This window comes from Laccaria bicolor, genomic scaffold (assembly GCF_000143565.1).
Source record: "Laccaria bicolor S238N-H82 LACBIscaffold_21 genomic scaffold, whole genome shotgun sequence".
NCBI lineage: Eukaryota > Fungi > Basidiomycota > Agaricomycetes > Agaricales > Hydnangiaceae > Laccaria > Laccaria bicolor.
This window is the reverse complement of record NW_001889892.1, coordinates 501,432-521,446: the sequence shown is the minus strand read 5'-3', so window position 1 is coordinate 521,446 and position 20,015 is coordinate 501,432. Positions and strand designations below refer to the sequence as shown.

At 46.3% G+C, this 20,015-nt stretch overlaps 4 protein-coding genes across 4 annotated transcripts; 3 read left to right on the top strand and 1 right to left on the bottom strand.

Annotated features, from left to right (window-relative positions):
- Positions 1–4,394: 4,394 nt before the first annotated feature.
- Positions 4,395–5,556, top strand: LACBIDRAFT_302590 (uncharacterized protein). The gene has a single exon (XM_001883555.1). It carries the CDS (start codon positions 5,086–5,088, stop codon positions 5,350–5,352), a length of 267 nt encoding a protein of 88 aa, XP_001883590.1. The 5' UTR covers positions 4,395–5,085; the 3' UTR covers positions 5,353–5,556.
- A 2,232-nt stretch (positions 5,557–7,788) lies between these two features.
- Positions 7,789–8,182, top strand: LACBIDRAFT_302588 (uncharacterized protein; the record flags this gene model as incomplete). Its single annotated transcript, XM_001883554.1, has 2 exons — positions 7,789–7,864; positions 7,917–8,182. 2 exons carry the CDS (start codon positions 7,789–7,791, stop codon positions 8,180–8,182), a joined length of 342 nt encoding a protein of 113 aa, XP_001883589.1.
- Positions 8,183–13,221: 5,039 nt separating this feature from the next.
- LACBIDRAFT_329416 (uncharacterized protein) lies at positions 13,222–14,660 on the bottom strand (the record flags this gene model as incomplete). Its single annotated transcript, XM_001883451.1, has 3 exons — positions 13,222–13,325; positions 13,405–14,311; positions 14,367–14,660. The coding sequence occupies 3 exons, from the start codon at positions 14,658–14,660 to the stop codon at positions 13,222–13,224; spliced, it is 1,305 nt and encodes a 434-aa protein (XP_001883486.1).
- A 3,569-nt stretch (positions 14,661–18,229) lies between these two features.
- LACBIDRAFT_302585 (uncharacterized protein) lies at positions 18,230–18,536 on the top strand (the record flags this gene model as incomplete). Its single annotated transcript, XM_001883553.1, has 2 exons — positions 18,230–18,398; positions 18,460–18,536. 2 exons carry the CDS (start codon positions 18,230–18,232, stop codon positions 18,534–18,536), a joined length of 246 nt encoding a protein of 81 aa, XP_001883588.1.
- Between the last annotated feature and the right edge of the window lie 1,479 nt (positions 18,537–20,015).

Genomic DNA, 20,015 nt, shown 5'->3' with positions numbered 1-20,015 from the left:
AAAACCAGGCCAACTCACCTGCTGAAACAAGACAGGCCACAGTCAGTCTCACCAGAAGAGTGCACATTAAAAACCAGGCCAACTCACCCGCTGAAACAAGATGGCCACAGTCAGTCTTACCAGAAGAGTGCACATTAAAAACCAGGCCAACTCACCTCCTGAAACAAGACAGGCCACAGTCAGTCTCACCAGAAGAGTGCACATTAAAAACCAGGCCAACTCACATGCTGAAACAAGACAGGCCACAGTCAGTCTCACCAGAAGAGTGCACATTAAAAACCAGGCCAACTCACAAGCTGAAACAAGACAGGCCACAGTCAGTCTCACCAGAAGAGTGCACATTAAAAACCAGGCCAACTCACCTCCTGAAACAAGACAGGCCACAGTCAGTCTCACCAGAAGAGTGCACATTAAAAACCAGGCCAACTCACCTGCTGAAACAAGACAGGCCACAGTCAGTCTCACCAGAAGAGTGCACATTAAAAACCAGGCCAACTCACTCCCTGAAACAAGAATGGCCACAGTCAGTCTTCTAGAAGAGTGCACATTAAAAACCAGGCCAACTCACCTCCTGAAACAAGACAGGCCACAGTCATGATCACAAGAACAGTGCAAAAGAAATGGAAAGGGCAGACAATGAGTTATCAGAAGAAATAATAATCAATAGGTGAACAACTTACTCTCTAAGACATGGTAGGTAAGTCAGAACAAATTTATTTCAGAAATTTTACAATCACTTACCCACTAGAAAAAATTCTCATATCAATAGAGACAATGTGAACAGACTATATTACCAGCTGGATTGATAAACAAAACCCTTAGCTGTAAAAGTAGCACAATCAACTGTTGATACTTACTTGCTGAAAGAAAATAGATGGCTGATGATAAGATGTGACATATTATGTGAAATAATTGCCCACCAACTAATGACAACCATAAGAATATATAAAACTTGAACAATTTGTAGACATACATTCTGCAAGAAAAAACAATAATCAGAATGACACTCTTCTTCTCTTGATAATTTCTTTGTTCTTACCTCCTGTAATTTATGTAAATCACTAATAGCAATAAAATGTTGTGATGTCTTGGCTTACATTTTGTAAAACAGATCAATGTTTTATTATGATATCTTTTAGTTGCTGTTTATCACCACATACCTCCTATTGACCTTACAGATTAACTTGTGAGTAGCAATATCCCCCTGTTACTTACTGTCTGTTGGAATATCTCAATAAATTACTGAAAATATCTTTGTTATAAACTCTTACCTCATAGAAATCAATGACTTGTTGAAACCTCTCAATGAAATTGTTTCTAATGATTGACCCTTGCAATGTCTTATACATGTTAAGAGATAATAACCATCTGAGAAAATTGCAATAACTGACCTGAAACAAAATCTTTCCATTCTTCACACAGCTTAAGATCCCGTCTCTTTTATCAGACCTCAAAGTCAGCAGAGTATTATACCATGTTTTCCCCTGAAAAATTAGTAAGTTTTGAATGAGAGTTACCAAAGAGGTCATAATTGTTTCATCCAGATTTGCACTATGCTCCTGGAATCCCAAAAGAATATGGTGTGGCCAATTAAGGCAAGCATACTCAACCACATCACCCTCAAAAAAGTCTTTTGGAGGATATTTGACCAGATGCTGCAAAGACAGTATGGCTAGATGAATGTGTTGCAGAGGAGGATTGATAAAATATTGCTTTGATCGTGATTGGATGGTCAAAAAATCCCGGAGAGATGTGTGATAAAGCATAATTGGCTCCTGGTCATCTCCAGGAATTTTTATGATGGACTGCACTTGCAATAGCCCACAAATGACCTCCTCATGCAGAAGAGAGAGAAGAGAGCTGAGAAAGGAAATGGATTTGTTATCCTCCAGAGTCATGATTGTTCCAAGAATCTGACAGAAGTCTCTAGTCAAAGAAACAGAAGAGAGAACTTGTTCATAGAGTAAATCTAGACCATTAGCTCCTGATGCCAGAAGTTTTTGCAAGGCTCTGTGTGGCATGGAATCTCCACCAACACATTGGACCAATGTAGTAGCAAATGCAAATGAACCACCAGCCTTGTCAAGAAGAATAGTGAGATCTCCCACTGATGGCCAGGGCTTTGGTATGTTCTGCATGACTCGCCAATTTTGGTTATGGATAGAATCAAATGCCCTCCAAAAATGTACTTTGATGTCTGGACGAGCATCAAAATCCTGTAGCTCCAGACGGTGTAGAAAACGAGCTTCAGAACTATCAAACTTTTTTCGAATATGTTCCTCTACCCTGCTAGTGAGGAGAATCCGGAAAGGAAAATGTGTCCCCCCAGAAGATGCACTGAGCAGGACATCAATGAAGTCAGCCATCTCAGCTTTGTCATCACATTCATCAAGAGCATCAATAACAACAACAGAGCTATAGGAGATTCGTGAAGTGTTGAGATGGATTGGGTCTATGATGAGCCTTTGAAGTCGATGAGCCATAGAGACAGTCAACCCAAGCAGGGCTGGCTCATTCTCAAGAGCACGTTCAATAGATGACTTTGCACCAGGAACAGTGAGAGAGATCTGATGGGCAAGAGTAGGCATCAGGCGAGATATATGGCTGCGTTCACCAGCCCCTCGCAAGAAGAAGAAGCTCCCCAGAAGGCGGCCCTCTGCAGCATAGCACTCCGCAATAGTCTGCGCCAATGCCGATTTGCCATAGCCAGCTGGTCCGTTAAGCCAGCAGACAACAGCTCGCTTATCATTACCATGGCCATCGAGCCACCACCGGATCTGAGCAATGACCTCCAAACGAGTTCCAGGATCACATCGAGCGACGTGACCTGCGTGAGTATGTGTAGCATTACTGACAGGCCTAAGCAAGCTCGCTAGACCTATGTGTCATCAGTTGTATGAGTGGTATTCATGAATTGTAAAACTTTGACGTACTTGGAGCGGGCGGAGGGCCATGAAGAACAACATTGCCGCCGGCGTTTATGACCTGTGCGTTTCCAGATATGGTGGTTCCGATAGCGTTTTGCAGGAGCGTGGTGAATGACGAAGAATCCATGAGTGAACGATGTGTTGTAATACGGAGACTAGGAAAGTCGGAAGGCTAAAGACGTCGATAGGTCGGGTGGTCGTCGTAGTCGATGAAGAAGAGGTGATCAGTCGGAGATCAGTTGTGAGAATTCGCTGTCGGGAATCTAATCGGGCGACGAAACTCCTCACACAGTTCTGCTCTAAACATGCCGCTCTCAAAAACCGTGTAGACCAACGTCGACTCTGACTGCCGAGCCAACTCTTGCAACCAGCCCCCGCGAGATTGCACTTTCTCGCCAGCACACTCAAAAACTCAGTCTTAGAGATCCACCTCTCCGCTGGGGCGAGCCAGTGTTCTGAGGCGAAGTCCAACATTAGCAGGGCCTTGACGATTGAAGCATGGGTTCACATTTTCAGGGAACGACCAGTTCGCCCGGACAAGGTCAGAATCTCTGTGTAAGACCTTCTATTTCGTCACTCTCTGACTCGCATTTAACAGTTTGAATGGCAGTCCACTTCTCTGACGGATGTCGACCGACCCTTCAGCAACCAAAAGCGAATATTGCTGAGGCATAGTATGAAACAAGCGGAAACGATGGGCAAGAAGCCTGATCAAATATCTGTCTCCTTCCATCGACATCCGTCCCTTATCCCATTAGCAGCCGTCCAGCTCCATCCGCCTCACAAGCGCCTCATCCACTCCCCCAATTTACGTATCTCTCTTGCGCGAAACATGCGGGCAAAAGTCGAAGAACCGTCCAGAACTACCCTCCACCCCATCTCCATGCTCATTCGCTTCTCAACATTAGACCTCCAACTCTTCTTCCATCACCCATCCCCCCAGCGATGGCTCAAAGACTCCCCCTTCCCTAACCCAACCTCGGTCCTATCCCGCCTCCCGTACACACCGGAATCCTCATACAGGCGCCCACCGCGCTCTGGCATTTCCACGGTTTGCGTTCCTCAGATAGACGGCCAGTTCCCTTTGTTATCCGTCTTTTCAGGGGATTGGAACATCGACGAGCTTCAGACTCGTTGGTTAGAAATGACGTGGACGGGATAGAGAGTCGCCATCGCCATCCTGTAGCGGATACTACCCCGCAGATCTCTTCCAGCTGGAGTTGGTTCGCATTGCAAGCGGACTGGAGAAACTCTTATCCAAGCACTCCGAGAGGGCTCACCCTCCTCAAGTCCAAGCTCCATTTCGAAGTTGAATTGAAGCTCCTCAACGACCGCCACAATTCGAGCGACTGAGACAGCGTCGGCGAGGCTTGAGTTTGTTAGTGGCACAGGAGACGTAAGAAGACGATCTCGACGGTCTCGCGGACATCTACGTCCCCACTGATGGATGTCGACCCTCAAATTCAGCAGATCTTACTTGTCAAGTCTCTCCGGAGCATCACAATCCACGCCAATCCATCTGTCCTTCTCCTCCCACTCAGCTGTCTCATCCACAATGCCCTATGAGCGCAATCTGACCGCATTTTTTGGATCTTGATCACCGTACCGTTGACTCGTTTACATCGTCTCCAGGTACCTCTGCCCGGTCATACCCACATCCTGTCAGCCTTTTCTTAAAGACGCTGGGAGGCACGCTCACAAGAACTTCGACTCTCTCTCTACATACCCTTTGATCCAAGAATTGACGTCCCTATGCTCCCTGTCTCCCACCTACAGCCACGGGCCACGGCAAGGTGTGCCCTTTCCGCTACCCACCTCTGAACTGTCTTTCACGACGCAATCTACCGTGTAGCAGCTCAGCTCGGTTTCAGCTGGTCGTCATTGAAGGTTCCGATTGGGCTCAGACCTTACTAGTGAATTGTGCTGGGAGTTTGAGTTTCGTCGAAGCCTTTAATGTTCACTGGTGAAGATAAGTGACGACGATGCTTGAAAGAGCGCTCGCAGGCGAAGGGATCGTGGTCTTCAAATTCCATTAACTTGAGCTCAAACGGCTTTTGATTCACCGGTTGACATCTTAGTGTGGAGGCTTCCCGAGTATGGCTCTCTTTGTCCCCATCATGGCGGTGGCTCACGAATTTATAGACGGCTGGGTCTTCGAATGAGAGACGCGTATCGACTATCAGAGTCCTACCTGCTTCCTCTGTCACAAGATCAAGCGCGACGTTTACCGCTTCTACTTGCTTCCCTCAAGTCAATGACGGACGACAGCAATCTAACCTCTGCAATTCTTTCACGCACCCCGCTACAGTCTCACCTCTCTGTCCTGGTCTGTTTTACTGCCACGACACAGGGACACAAGCCAGCCCCGAACGCCTTATGCTGGACTCGTTGGGACTTTTCACGAACTACGGATGCGGTCTTGTAGCCGACTTGGATGTTATTGGCTAGTACTTGAGTAGGAGCTGGTCCACAAGTAGTGATCAAGGACGTTGTGCACTCGTGTCATTCGGATACGATGTACATCTTCAAGTTGCGTCGCCCTGCACGCGCACTTGCAGGCATCATAGTCAATCTCCGCCCATTGTAGTCCATCGTATAGCCATGTACTTGAAAAACAGAGTCAATTTGTCCAACTATGTAGCATGATATCCATGTGACGCCCATCACAAGCAAACATCAACGCCATCCGCCTTTCTTCGAAAACTCACGAAACCAGTCAAATAACTCCTTTCAAAGCCCCTCAAAAACCCCATTCAACTATCAATGGAAAAACTCACGATAAAACCTGTCTATAATGCCGCAGAGAACAATTTCAACACCTCCAGATCAGAGGACACCTAGCTGCGTATTGCGAGGTGCCTGTCCAGAAACTCTGCAAGAAACTCGCAGACTCGGTGCTAGCTGAAGAGAGGACGGAGGAGAGATAGTGTTGGGTTGCGTCTTGGTTCCGTTTGGGAGCTGGTGAGTACTTGGGTTTGGTGCAGATCAAACATATCTGTCCTGATTCTGCCAAATTGTTCGCTATACGTACCGTCCGTCATAAGGCCAGATTTTACACCAATGCCATTGGAAACGACACGTACGTCCCCTCCCCATTTTCGTACCTCCTCCGTCTCTGATTCCAGCTAGAAGCCTTTCAGACGAGCAACAAACAGTGTTCGGACGGCAACTCGAACACGCCGTTAGGCTGGGAAAGCCCGCTGGTGATACGTCCCCATGAGGCGAAGGACGATACGTAGCGGATCTCGAGGGGAGGTGCCGAAAGAGTCCAAGGTTCGTTCCATTCCTTTTCCTGGTTCTTACAAACCCATACCACTACCACAGATTCAAATATTCATGTCTTATCCTGAGTTCGCAGCGTGTCTCGTGGCCCAGTTACCCAACCTTTACATCTTCCCAGCGTTGTGATGGAGCGTCAGGTACGCAGGGCCCGTTCTGAACGTTTGTTGGTCCTCATCTCGCTACGCACAACCCGGTTTAGGGTGCAAACAGCGCGAAGATCGCCGACGTCTAATTACAAGTAAAGGACCGTAATTTGGTTCTCCCGAAAACACTTCCGGTTCCTCACTTACAGTCATAAAAAATCTCGTGAATCACCCATATTGCCCGTTCCATTCTCCTTTACGAAAGTCATCGCTCCTTGGCTGCTCCCCAGCATCAACGATGAAGAACTCGAAAACGAGCATCGCCATTCTTCCTCCCTCTTTCCCTTCACAGGGTAGCTCAATGACATCACCAACATCGTCATCCACCCAATATCCTCCAACAACTCTCCCTCAGGCCACTTTGAGTTCTCTTCGCAACAGACGCACCGTTCACGACTACAGGCACCCATACAACACCCTGGTCCTTTGAAGAGGAAGAAGCTACCGATATGCCATACATCGCTGATACCGTGGGTCGATGGAGGGGATTGTCCATAGGGTTAAGATGGAGGGGAGGGATAATGCGTGGAGTGTTTATGGGGTGTGGAGGTGCTCGTCATCGCCAAACACAGCCTGCATTTCTGTCCCACTTTCCCCTTCTTTTCCGCCTGGAGAGTTGTGCTACGAACCTAAAAATGGCGAGGGCGAGTTGGATTCAAAGCCGCAGTCTGGTCCTCTCCCCTCCCAACGTTCACCGCTAATCCTTCTAGCCTGAAACCGCTCCCCCACTACCCAACACCACCTTGTCAGCCATGCTCAAATTACTCCATCTCCCGCCTTCCTCTCCCTCCTCGCTCACGCTCTGCACCGTCAAGGTCTTGATGTCTCGTTGGCGTTGATAATGGCGATACTTGAAGGAGAGCTCACTGGCGAACAGAAGGCTCGTGGCCGTTTCCAAGTTATTGGGGTGAGGTCATTGGGCCCTTAATTCATCAGTTCACATTTATTGTGGCGGCTTTTCAAGTAGGTAACACCATTTCCATTCTCAGAATGGTAGCTGACAAGTCTACCCACAGCTGGCTTCACAGGAAGTTCTGCCTCAATCTCTCTACGTCTCGAACTAACTCTCCTCGCGAGGAGACTACGAGTCCTCATCCGACGCTATCACAACGTTAAGCGCAACTCGAGGCTTCCGAACGAAACCCCTTCCTTATGACGATTACAGACGAAAACAATGGAACCTCTCCAGCACCCTCATCCAAGGCCCTTTTGCAGTGGCGCCTCTTCTCTCTGTTTTGTTTCGCCGCTACAGCCTGGGGAAGAACTTGGCTAACCTAGATAGGCTAGCCAGGCAACGTAGGCTGGAAACCGTTCGTGATACATACAGGACGATATTGAGCGGATATTGGAGGTGTTGCAGGATTTCAAGGTTCGTTTTGTTCCCTCTTTTTTTGCCATCACCTTATGGTCGTCACTAGTCACTACCGCAGCTCCACATGCACTGCTTCTGCGATACACCTGATTTCGCAGCTGGCCCGCTTGCCTATTTTCTAACTGTACCTCAGGTTGCAGGTAGGCAACCCACTCATTTCTCCCCCTCCCCTCTCACCCTGTCTCTCCACAGGCCTTGCAACTTACACCACAACATATCTTCTGATGTCCAATGTTCTCTACCTCCTCCTCCTCCTTTGTATGCTACGGGCATCCTTGAAGACGAAGCTGGCGTTCGCGACGAGCATGGTGGGTGGAATGCTGAGGGTTATGATACCTGGAGGAGAGTGCGATAGTTTGCAGCAGTGGTTTTGGAAGGAGTGCCCTGTGCTGGATCAGGAAATGGTATCCATGACGACGAAGTTTTCAACGTTCTCGACTTGCCACCCGTCCGCCTAACGGCTACAGCCCCGAACTCGTTAAATCTATTTGGTGTCACAAACATCGCTTCGTTCCTGCGCATCTCTCTTCCTCGGACTCGAGGATGAGTCCACGATCCAGCCGATTTCTTTGTGGGCGTCGAAAACTACGTCTTCAGTCGCCTACGTCCTGGACATCAGACAACAAGTCCGCTCTTGCCTTCCACGACTCAATATTCGATCCCCGCGGAGCAGCCATCTTCTTGGAATGCAATGGCTTCTTGTTGACGTCCCCAGTCAATGGGGGCTAGCCAAGCGCATGAAGAGAAGAAGCACCTGCCAAACTTACCCAAAACCACCCATACCCAGGCTCACCTTCACAGCTCAACCTCCTCCCCTGTCACAACTTCATCCTCTTCACCACACCATCTCTTCACCACACCATCTCTTCACCACACCATCTCTTCTCCCTCCTCACCTTCCCCTCTTCCAATCCCATGTCCCATATACTGACACATAGGCTCCCCTCCAAGGCCTTGCGTTACAGCAGAATGTGTTCGAGACGCAGGCTTCGGTGTCCCCTCTCTTTGGACGAGGAAGATTTCAAAGTCTACCAACGTGTACTTGCATGGCGCGGATTTGAAGACAGACAGACATCGTGAATGGAGTCAAAGAATTCCGATCCTGCCATTCTGGTATGCTCCTCATCGACGACGTCTCCACGATGCTCAACTCAAATGCAGCTCTTCCATTAATATGGGGGGAGGAGCACAGCCGCCACGTCACGCGTCACGGCTGTACTTCGAAGCAGGATAGCAATGTTCTCGTCATGCACCCGGGAATGGGGATGAAGATGAAGATAATTCTGCTCAAGTTGTTCATCTTTTGGCTGTACATACCACTGCATCTCCTCGTGAACCGTCTACTTTTGGTAGGACCTCAATTCTTCTTAATTTTTTCTGTGAGAACTAACATCAGCAAGACTGCATCTGTCTAGAAATACTAGAATTAGTAATTTCTAGTATTTCTAGTACCTCTAGTCATTTCTAGTGTTCTAGTTTGCCAAACTAGGGCTAACAAACTTATCTGATTCTAGATGCTCAACTAGGAAGGTTGGACAACTAGGACTAGCATTTCATACTTATTCTAGTAGATTAGTCAATATCCTAGTACCACTAGGACAATCCCTTCCGGCAAGACTTTTATAATAAATGACCATATATTTTATTCAATGAACTAATGACAAACAAATTCCTACTTATGAAAGGTAAGATGAATGATGTTGATCAGCTGAAAAGACAACTCCTCATCCCTCTTAGCTGCCCACCAATACAAGAGGTACTATGCAGGCCATGAGACCCTGAGTGAACAGCAGATGGGCTGACCTTCACAATGAAAGGTAAGTAAATAAGATTCGGAAAAAGGTGATATTACTTACGAGAAAGACATCCAATACACGTGTGATCCACGCCGGAAGCTCTTCCTGCGTGCGCCCCCAAGGATCATACATAGGAATAGGGGTGCATGAAGTTCTTCTAGGATGGCGAGAAGAGCTTGGGTCTCGGCCAGCTGAATAAGGAGAGAGGGTTAGCATCTGTTAGAAAGAAGGGATGGAGGTAAGAGAGTGTGTGAGGGATGAGAAAGGGAGGTGCATCAGGAGGCACTGACTTGGGTCAGTAGTTACAAATACTCTTGGTATCCTGGGTAGCTGGGTACACAAGTCCCCTAGTGCATAGTTACCGTAGTCATCCTACCAATCTCAGTAGCACCAGTAGTTTCCTGAATTCGGTACATAGCTCTACATTGTGTGTGTTGCTCTGTGTCTACCGAAGCTACCAGGTGAACCAGGGCTATGTAACAAAGTCTAATCATACATTGTTGGCGTTGTTTCCGATCTACAAAGGCTACTGGTTCAGGATACTCAATAAAATGCTGGCCATTTTTTTGAACCAAAATGGCAGTAATAATCAGAAAGCATCGTTATATGAGACAGGATATATACACATTCAAGCTACTAGCCTAATCATGAGCAGAAGGAAGGGTGTACCACATCTACTACCTGGTGACAAGGAGAGCAAGGGGTGGGGGAGGGGGAGGGTGAGTACTGGTGTGAGAGAGACAAGGAAAGTAAGCACTGCCTGGAGATGGGGAGAGAAAGTGGGAATGGAATGAGGTGGGGTGAGTACAACGAACACCGATAAGAGATGAGGAAAGCTGATTGAAGAAGAGGAAAGCTGATTGAAGAAGAGGAAAGTTGATTGAAGAAGAGGAAAGTACGCACTGCCTCAAGATGAGGCAAGAAAGGGGGAAGGAGGGGGGGAGTACAACAGACACCAACAAGAGACAATGCCTGGAGATGAGGAGAGGAAGGGAAAGGTTAATATGGCAAAGACAGATGAGGGAGGATGAAAGTACGCACAGAGATGCTACACATGCTTGAGGGTAGGTGGTCAGCACTGCCTGGACAAGAAGGCAAAGGGGGTATGAGTACAGCGGACATGGACAAAGACAGATGAAAGCACGCACAAATTCGAAACGAGGAGAGAAAGGGGGGTGAGTGTGAGTACGGCCAATACACGCGCTGACTAGAGATGAATGAACAAAGAGGACCGTGAGTGTGGAGAATGTGGACGAAGAAGGAAAGGACGAACTGACTTGAGATGAAGAGGACTTGGATGGAAAGACTTACGAGTTGGCGATGTGGTGGGGGCAAGGAAGGAAGAACGTGTTGAGAAATTCAAAAATCAACATTGTCACATGGTGTCGGAGTTTGAACGGATTTCAACGAATTGTCGAAGTTGTTCAACACCAGCACATCAACCACTTCCTCACGCTCATCCTTTCACCTTTTCCCCTCTCAACCCAACCCCTCCCGCCTTCCAAGCCCTGTTCGCCCATCCAGGTCCCAGAGCCAGTGCACATATCAACCGTGTATGTGGCCTCATGGTGTATGCGTGCAACCTCTCAACTGATGACGACATTGAGGACGACATCCATGATGCAAGGGAATGGAAGGAAGTGGCTCGGTCTCATGGTGAGGAGAAATCAATGTCATCACAACGTTCACGTCCAGTACAGCTATAGCACGGGGGATGTGAGTTCATATCGTGCGTATTCCACCGTCTTTTGCTGGCAGTCGGTCATCGTCGTGGTCCACGAATGCATGGCTGGGTGAGTCTTTCCTCTTCTGTACCCCCCCACACATGAATCCCATTGAACCCCATTCTCCTCCATTTCACCCTTCTCCCACCCATCACCAGCCTACTGTTCTTCGTCTTCCTCACCTTCCAATCACCTCCTGCACACCCGCTCCCTCATTCCTCTCTTTCGCACTATTCAACCACTAACGACCTTCTTTCAGCACTATTGCGGATGGTTTCTTTCATTACAGACATTCTTGGATGTATAGCATACACCTAGCATAACCTATTTACTTCATTCTTTGTTGCGCACCTTTATTCGGAAATTTCAGTTTCCTTCTCTCAACTACTACTGATTGTTTGGTTGAGTTGTCTAATCTACCGAAGCTACAGGACTTTGGTGAAAGGATATTGGGGCTACTGACAGTTGCCGGACAGCTACTGGGGAAATGTACACTCAAAGGCCAACTACCTAGACACATTGTGGCTACTGCGTGCTATGGAGAAGAACCAAAATGTACCAGCGCAACGGATTTTAGTGAGAAACTACGTATAAATTTGCTGTTTCCTGATGTGAGGGGAGAGGAAGTAAGGGAGGAAGGAGGTAGGAGGCTGGGAGTGTGGAGCAAAGGCGAAGATACGCCCACACGAAAACATGACAAACCCGAGGAAAGAAGGAAAGAAAGTTGGGGAATGGGGGGAAGAAAAGATGGGGACTTACTCAACAGCTCATCCGAGAAGAGAGTTTTGCATGTGTGGATTCGTTGATTCTATAAGTGAACAACAAATCGAGTCAGAATCGAAAGAAAACAGGGGGTAGAGGAAGGGATGACGCACCATTGGTCTTGGTGAATCACCCTCCCCACTTTGCGAGGTAAATCATCTTGTCTACGACCGCTTTCCTATCCCTTTGAATTGATACATCTCTGTTTCGAAGCCGGACAAGGGTCCTTGGTTGGCAATGGGGCTCGCTCTGCAACAACCGTGCTGCTTGGAGAGGGATGGAGGTTAAACGTTAAACGTGAGTGGCATACTTGCATGTAAAAAATGTGAGGCATGGGAGGGTGGTCCACTAGGTAGAACGAGGAGGTGTATGGCAAGGGCGTTGAGAGAATAAGCCCTGGAGAAGTGGAAGGAAAGAAACGGAAGTGTTCACACTGACGAATTTCAACCGAACCTCACGTGATCGTGTTATTGCGTGAGGGCCGGCCAATTTGACTTCAATGTCGACGTCCAGCGCTCAGTTCACAACACAAGTCATCGCTTCTCTCGGTGGCCGCAAAATTTTGCTGGTGAGTCTATGTCGCAGATGAATCAGGCATTGATGGAATGCACTATGAATGTATCTGATCAACACCGTTATGGAGGGGCAAGGTGCAGTGTTGGGAATGCATTTCACACTGAGGTTGAGGAGAAGCGATGAATGTGATGCGGGTAATGCGGTGCTTTACATGAATACCTGACTTCCATGTACACATTTTGCATTATTTAAAAGTTTCATGGGTAATAGATACTTCTGCATAAAGAAAGTGACTAGAAAATGACTAGAAAAAGTAACGATTACTAGACACACTAGGACATACTAGGAAAAAAAAAGATTCTAGTACTAGCATTTCTAGCATGCCTAGTAATTTCTAGTGTTTTCTAGTGCTTCTAGTCCCTCTAGCCAGATGTCATCTTGCTGATGAAGTGACCATTTTGTTAGTATCATACTAGGGATTCAAATCCTCCATCAGAATCAAGTGTTACAGGGGACTCAAAGGCATAAAACCTTTTTCATTAGTAGTTAATTGACATTTCTTGGATCTTCACTTCCTCGGTCACGCACCTCTATCCCTATGATCTCACAGCGGTATTACGGTTCTGAGGAAGACCAATTTCCTCGTAGCCATACCCCTAAGGCATGGATCCCTCCCTTTTCCTATATGAGTTGGCTTCTTCAACCATGTACCACAGGCACGCGCACGGGCGGGGAGATGGAATGTGTTGAAGTATTGGTGTCACACAGGGTCTGGAGTGGCAGACGTAAACTCTCAGCTCTAGCTGCGTGAGCTTGAATGATGTCCTTTGGGCATCAAGGGTGACATTTTGGGAGTGGGCAGACCATCGCCATGTGACACACACTTGTCATGCTCGATCTGCTCTCGAACGACCATCTCCAATCTTTCATAGATGTTCCCAGGGATGTGGCCTTTTCTCTCCTGTTTTGTTCCAGACGGCGAAGGAGAATGCAAAGTATTCGTACTTTCCCACTGCTGCTGTTGACTGTCCTCGGGCCCTTCCCCATCCCGTTTGACCCCGGATCTGTGCCACCTCGGGGTGGGTGTGGTATCACCTCTCCTTTGTAACTTGTGTTGGTGCTTCTGTCGCAACTTTTCCAACTTCTTCCCTACCTCCTCCCTCCATTCGTCACGGCTCTTTTCACAGTAGCCTTTGATGGAAAGGATGAGCTCTCTGTCACGTCTTTTGTTCTGGAGCTCTGTAAGCCAACGTTTGGTAAGCTTATGCATAACATGTGCTGCCTCGCGATGACAATCCGTCAGCCGCCGATCCGCTGACTTTCTGGCGAATTTGGTGAGTTTGGGGGATATTGATTTCAAAAAATCGAAAGCCCCTTTCTCCAAAAACGGCTCAATGAGTATGATGGGGAAAATGTCGGGACCGCTGAGAATCCTGACGATTGGCTTGTCATTCTGGTCGCCCTTCTCTTCATCGACATCGCCACTGCTCACTTCATCCGCGTCATTGCTCTCCTCCTCATCATCATCTTCCTCCTCCTCCTCCTCCTCCTCGTTGGCATTGCCTTCCTCCTCTTTGTCGCCATCCATGTCGGTATAACTCGTCTCGTACTCCTCTTCCTCATTATCGACATTTGCTGTCCTTTCGAAATTACGTTGTACATCCGCCGGCAGGAAAAGCATATATTGGAAGTGTGGGGGCTGAGCATACTTGGGTTGAGGTTGCACAATTGGCCGGGCTTGCCTTACTGAAAATTCTCCGCTGCGCCTGACGTCGTTGGCCCGCAGGTTCTGAAATGTGTTAGCTTCATTCAAGCTCATATAGACGAAAGCTAAATACACCAACCACTGAAAAAGCTGGAGTCTCGTGCGCAGCGTGGGCCAGCTCATCCGGATTCCAACCAAGGAGGGCGAACACCTGAGCTTTGTCCTTCTCCGTCATCATCCACGCCCCAGGATCCCATTCATTCTCAGTGAGTACCTTCAGCCACTCCTTTTGCGCTTGAGGGGTCAGACTCTCCAGGTCGTTATCATCTCGGGTCTTGTAGATTTCTTTGCTGAAAACCTTCCATGCCGCTCGGATAGTGTCACTCATCCCCTCTCTTTGCCAGTCTTGCTGCTGTAGGTAAGGGTAAGCCATGGTAGGAGATGGTGGTTGGGAGTAAGGAGTAATCGGGACTCACGACGAGTGATAATGCAAGGTGGTGAAAAAAGCTGTTGTGTGCTTAGCGTCTAATGACTTTTATTCTCCGGAACATGTTGCCGGTACAGGTCATCCACTACTTTTGCACACAGGTTCCAGTGCTGCTCAGAAGCTGTCCATATGGCCCACTTGCATTCCTGTGTTTGTTGGGTATGGAATGTAGTGTTGAAATTATTAGATCACGAAAATCTGCTGCAAGAATTACCGAAAATGTGGCGCTTCTGGATACAGGCATCTATCGGGGATGTTGATGGGTGTGGGCCCACGTGGTGATCCATAAAGCCAATTACGTGTGCTGTGTCGTCGCTACAGTTTTGAGATTCCACCTTGAACTTTAAATATAAAAGGAAGGTGCTAAGAATAAGTCCCGCCCTTTGGGCTTATGTTTGGCTACATGGCGTGATCACTTGAAGGATGTATCTGGAAGTGCCGTGCCACAGACCCTGGCAAACCACTCACTCGTCTTGGCGATTTCTTGACCACAGCAGATGATATGCCGAAATTAATTATTGTATACTGTACATAATCGGATACTCAGTCACCTAAGACCGTTTTATTCATTACCAGTGTATAACTGTGTAGAAATGCCTGAAATTTTGAGAATGCGCTTTCTTGGATATCAAAAACACCTACGCAAAATTTGGGAATTTTTGAGTGTCTTATTATTTCTCTATGAATATTTTACTGTTGAGACTCGAGAGCTGGCCAGCCTATCGGGTACTCGGCCACCTTGAACTAATACAAATTTGTATTGGCTCTGTTCGGTTCATTACGTTTCAGGATCACTGCCCGTAATAGGAAATACACCATTTCGAGGTGCTCAAGAATCATCCAGTTGTAACTCAGTCAGTTCTATTCCAATTTACACAAAGTTTTTTGAAGGTTTCAAAGGAAGTTCCATAAAAAATTCTTCTCACCTTTGAATATGAGATTTTTATAGTTCCTAAATTTATAAAATCACTATTTCACATGTTCGCATTTTGGGTCCTTGATGCCGAAATGGCAACCGGCTGGGAGATAGGAATTGAAAAAAAAATCTAAAAGATACCCAATATGATGCAGCATCATCAGAAAAAACTTTCTGACAGAAAAAAATTGTGTCCACTTAAGTTTGGTGAGCTGGGCGCAAGAAATCTGGCTCATGCTCCAAAACCTAAAATATTTTCTAATAGTATGGTATATATACCAAATATCTTCAGACTAATACACCCTATTGCTTTGTACTCAAATGAATTTATCATTTAAAAGGATATAAATGAACTCAGTACTTTTGTTTTACGATTGGTATAAGTTTCGTCGCCCCAGTGCAAGAGATATCTTGCTGCAACCTGTTCTATTTTAAGAAACGGACCCTGATGGCTGACCAACTACCCTTCCACAAGCTTTCTCCCTTTCGCACTTCGCCATTTTCAAGATTTAACAGTGCAGTTGTGTAAGTAATGTCCAGTGCTACCTAGAAATACAAATTCTATTGCTAATTGTCTATGTCTCAACTGTGTAGAAAATCAATGGCCAGCTTCCCAGGGTGACCGGGTACCTGATTACATACAGTATGTAACATAATATTGTTTAAAATCATCAAATATTTCCTATTTGTCAAAGCGCCGATTCGTTTTAATTGCCCTACAGCCATTCTGTCCTAATTCTGTCCCCAGCAAGAAGGTTTGCATTGCATTGCGTCATGCCATATACTTCCGCTGACCACTCTTCACATCGCAGCAGGTCTAACTGTATTCTCATTTAACTCACCAACAAAGGTCTCCAAGAAGCTTTTCATGAAACTTACCGACAATGTGGCACTACTCTTCTAACCGACCCTCAAATCTCAACAAACAGGTGATTGAATCTTCATAATGATTTCTTCATCTTGTTGATCATAGGAATTTATATCAGCGACCTCGGACATATTTTAGCAGAAGGGAACATTCCTGTGGCATTTCAGTCTTCTGAGACTGAGCATGTTTGCAACTGCTTCTGCAGCATGATTTGGCTTGCCCACTGATTATGAAGATTGCGAGGTTGTTACATATAGTGCTTGGAAGTCCAGTCTCAAGACTGCAAAAAGACTGCAACTGGACTGGACCAAGACTGCAAAAGACTGGACCTGCAGTCTTGGTCTTGCAGATTTGAGATTAAAAGACTGTAAAAAGACTGGTTAAGGTGGACCGGTCTTTTGTACCTACATAATAACCCTTCAAAACACACCTAAGATCATATTTTTAGGCCAAAAACTGACAAAGATACATATAAAATAGTAAAATATTTCATGAAAATAGTAGATGTACCTTGGTATTTTTGTAGATACATCAATTCTCAACGGAATTTAACGTTCTTGCACTCGTTTTGAAGCTACAAAGAATTTCAATAAATTTACCGACTCACAATTCCAAATATTATAGCCTATTTAGTTGAAAAACCGGTCTTGAACCAGTTGTAACCAAAGACCGAAAAAGACCACAGTCTTGGTCTTTTCTAGTGTTTGGAAGTCCAGTCTCGTGACTGGAAAAAGACCATAACCAGACTGGACCAAGACCGCAAAAGACCGGACCTGCACTTACGGTCTTTTATTTGTGAGATGTTAAGACCGCAAAAAAACCGGTTAACGTGAACCGGTCTTGACCGGTTTGGACCGGTCTTTTGTAGCCCCTTAAATACCCTTTAAAACGCACCCAAGAACGTACGATTTGGTAAAAAAAACGAGAGAGATATGAATTAAAATGTAAATTACTTTTGGGAATAATAGATGTACCAGACTTATTTTATAGAAGCACCAATTCCTAACGGAATTTGACGTTCTTGGGCTCGTTTTGAAGCTAATAGAGATGTTAATAAATTTACCGATTCATAATTTTAAAATATTAGCCTAAAGACCGGTCATAAACCGGTTAAAACTGATGCAGACCGAAACCAGTCTATAGACCACAAAAAGACTGCAGACTGTGGTTTTTTGTGGTCCGGTCTGGTCTTTTGACTTCTGGGGAAAAGGCAGACCAGTTACGGTTACGGTTAATGCCCCTGGGCATCAAAAAACCAGACCGAACCAGACTTTCAAACACTAGTCTTTTCTGGTTCTGTTCTGGTCCTTTGACGTTTTAGGGATTGTGTGGACCAGTCTAGGTCTCGGTCTTTTTATTTTGGGCCAAAAAACCGGACTGGACTGGACTTTCAAGCACTAGTTACATAGCTCCAGTCACTTCAAACATATTAAACTTAGTGCTTGGAAGTCCAGTCCCAAGACTGAAAAAAGACTGAGACTGGACTGGACCAAGACTGCCCAAGACCTGAAATTCCCAGGACCATCAAAGACCGCAACCGCAGTCCAGTCTTTGGTCTCTCACGATTTCGAAAATTTGAAGACTGTGAAGACTGACAAAAGACCGGTTTAACCAGTCTCAACTGGAACTTGTAACCAAACACAAACACCAAATGCAAACACAACTCATAGCCAAATACAAACCCAAATACAAACACTTCTACCACCTTCCCCGTCACCATCACCACCTTTCATGACTACCAATTCGCATCATGAGCACCTGCGATGGGCTAAACGACCTGTTTGCTCACACATCGACCACCACCTCATGCACTGGATGCTCAGCAACAACATCCATAACCACGGCACAATGAGCACCTGCTATGTCGATGGTGCATGGAGACAACGTGGCACATCAAATGGTGAGTACAGTAAATTGTAAGCCCTACCAGTCCCCCTATTTATCCTCACAATGCCCAGCAGCCATTGTCACACCTGCCAACCACTGCCACATCACTCCCTTGCCCTCTGCCACCTTTGGTGTTGACAACACACAATGACGGCCATGCGACGACAATGGAGATAGGTGGATGATGATAATGTGACATGGCAGCAACAACAGATGACCACCACGACGATGGACGACTGATAGACGATGTGAAGAATATGAGATGGGCGACGATGGACAATAACAAGGATGCGCGAGTGCTCCCCCTGCCCCCCTGCCCCTCGTTGTTCACCCTCATGTAGTACTTGTATATTTAGTAAATTACATACATGTTTTCCCCATGTCAGTAACTACGAGACCAGTCCTCAACCAGTCTCAACCAGTTAAGACTGAGACTGGTTGAGACCGGTCTTTCAACCAATGAAAACTGACGAAAACCGCACTGAACCGGTTGACGTCGGTTCAGTCCAGTTTTTTGAGGTTCGTCAACCTGTGAGGACTGGTCTCAGTCCCGGTCTTGTCAAATTTTGACAAAAGACCAGACTGGACCAGACTTCCAAGCACTAATTAAACTCCTCTTCCTTCTGAAACACTAGTTAGCATCCTTTACATAGTAATCATAATGTGATTAACTAAATAGAACTACACAACACAGGAAGGTTGTGACTGAGGAAGATACTGGAAAATAGTTGAGACCACTGTCTGTGGTGCGTACACAATGTCGGCACTGTCACTGTGGTTTGCTTTGTGTGTTCGGTGTACTTTACTGAGTCATGAATGACCTAAGTGCAGAGAGTTAGAAATGGAGAGGTGACAAAGTGAAAATCTTCAGGACACCACAGGTCTCCTCATAGATAAGACCAAAATACACTTCACACCTCCGCGACGAGCGAGACGATGAATAGCGAGCTTCATAATGCCTATGAAACCACTGAGTATATGAGAGGACAACGGTGGCAGAAAACACACCCTGGATGTTATTGCAAAGAATCTTACAGTGACACTCAGCGAATGTTGACTCTTGCTCCGAGATCCACCTGAAAGCCCAGTCCTCCTCGCGCTTGACACAAGGAATTATCTTGGTTGCATCGAAGAGATACTTGTGCCGGCCTGGGTCCGTCCTTGAGAAGCAACATGCCTCGGCTGCTTAAACTTCACTTGATAAGCCTTTCAATGGCAATAGTGTTAGAGGCAGTGAGAAAAGCAACATGGGATAGTGTTTAAAAGTTCGGTCTGGTCTGGTTTTTTGATGCCCCTGGGCTTTAACCGTAACCGTAACCGGTCCGCATTTTCCCCAGAAGTCAAAAGACTGAACCGGACCGCAAAAAACCGCAGTCTGCGGTCTTTTTGTGGTCTAGAGACTGGTCTTGGTCTTCTTCGGTTTTAACCGGTTTAAGACCGGTTTTCTGGCCAATATTTTAAAATTATGAATCGGTAAATTTGTTAACGTGTTTCGTAGCTTTAAAAAGAGCCCAAGAACGTTAAATTCCGTTGAGAATTGGTGTTTCTATAAAAAAAGTCTTGTACATCTACTATTTTTAACGAAATTTTACATTTTTATTTATATCTTTGTCAATTCTGAACCAATTAA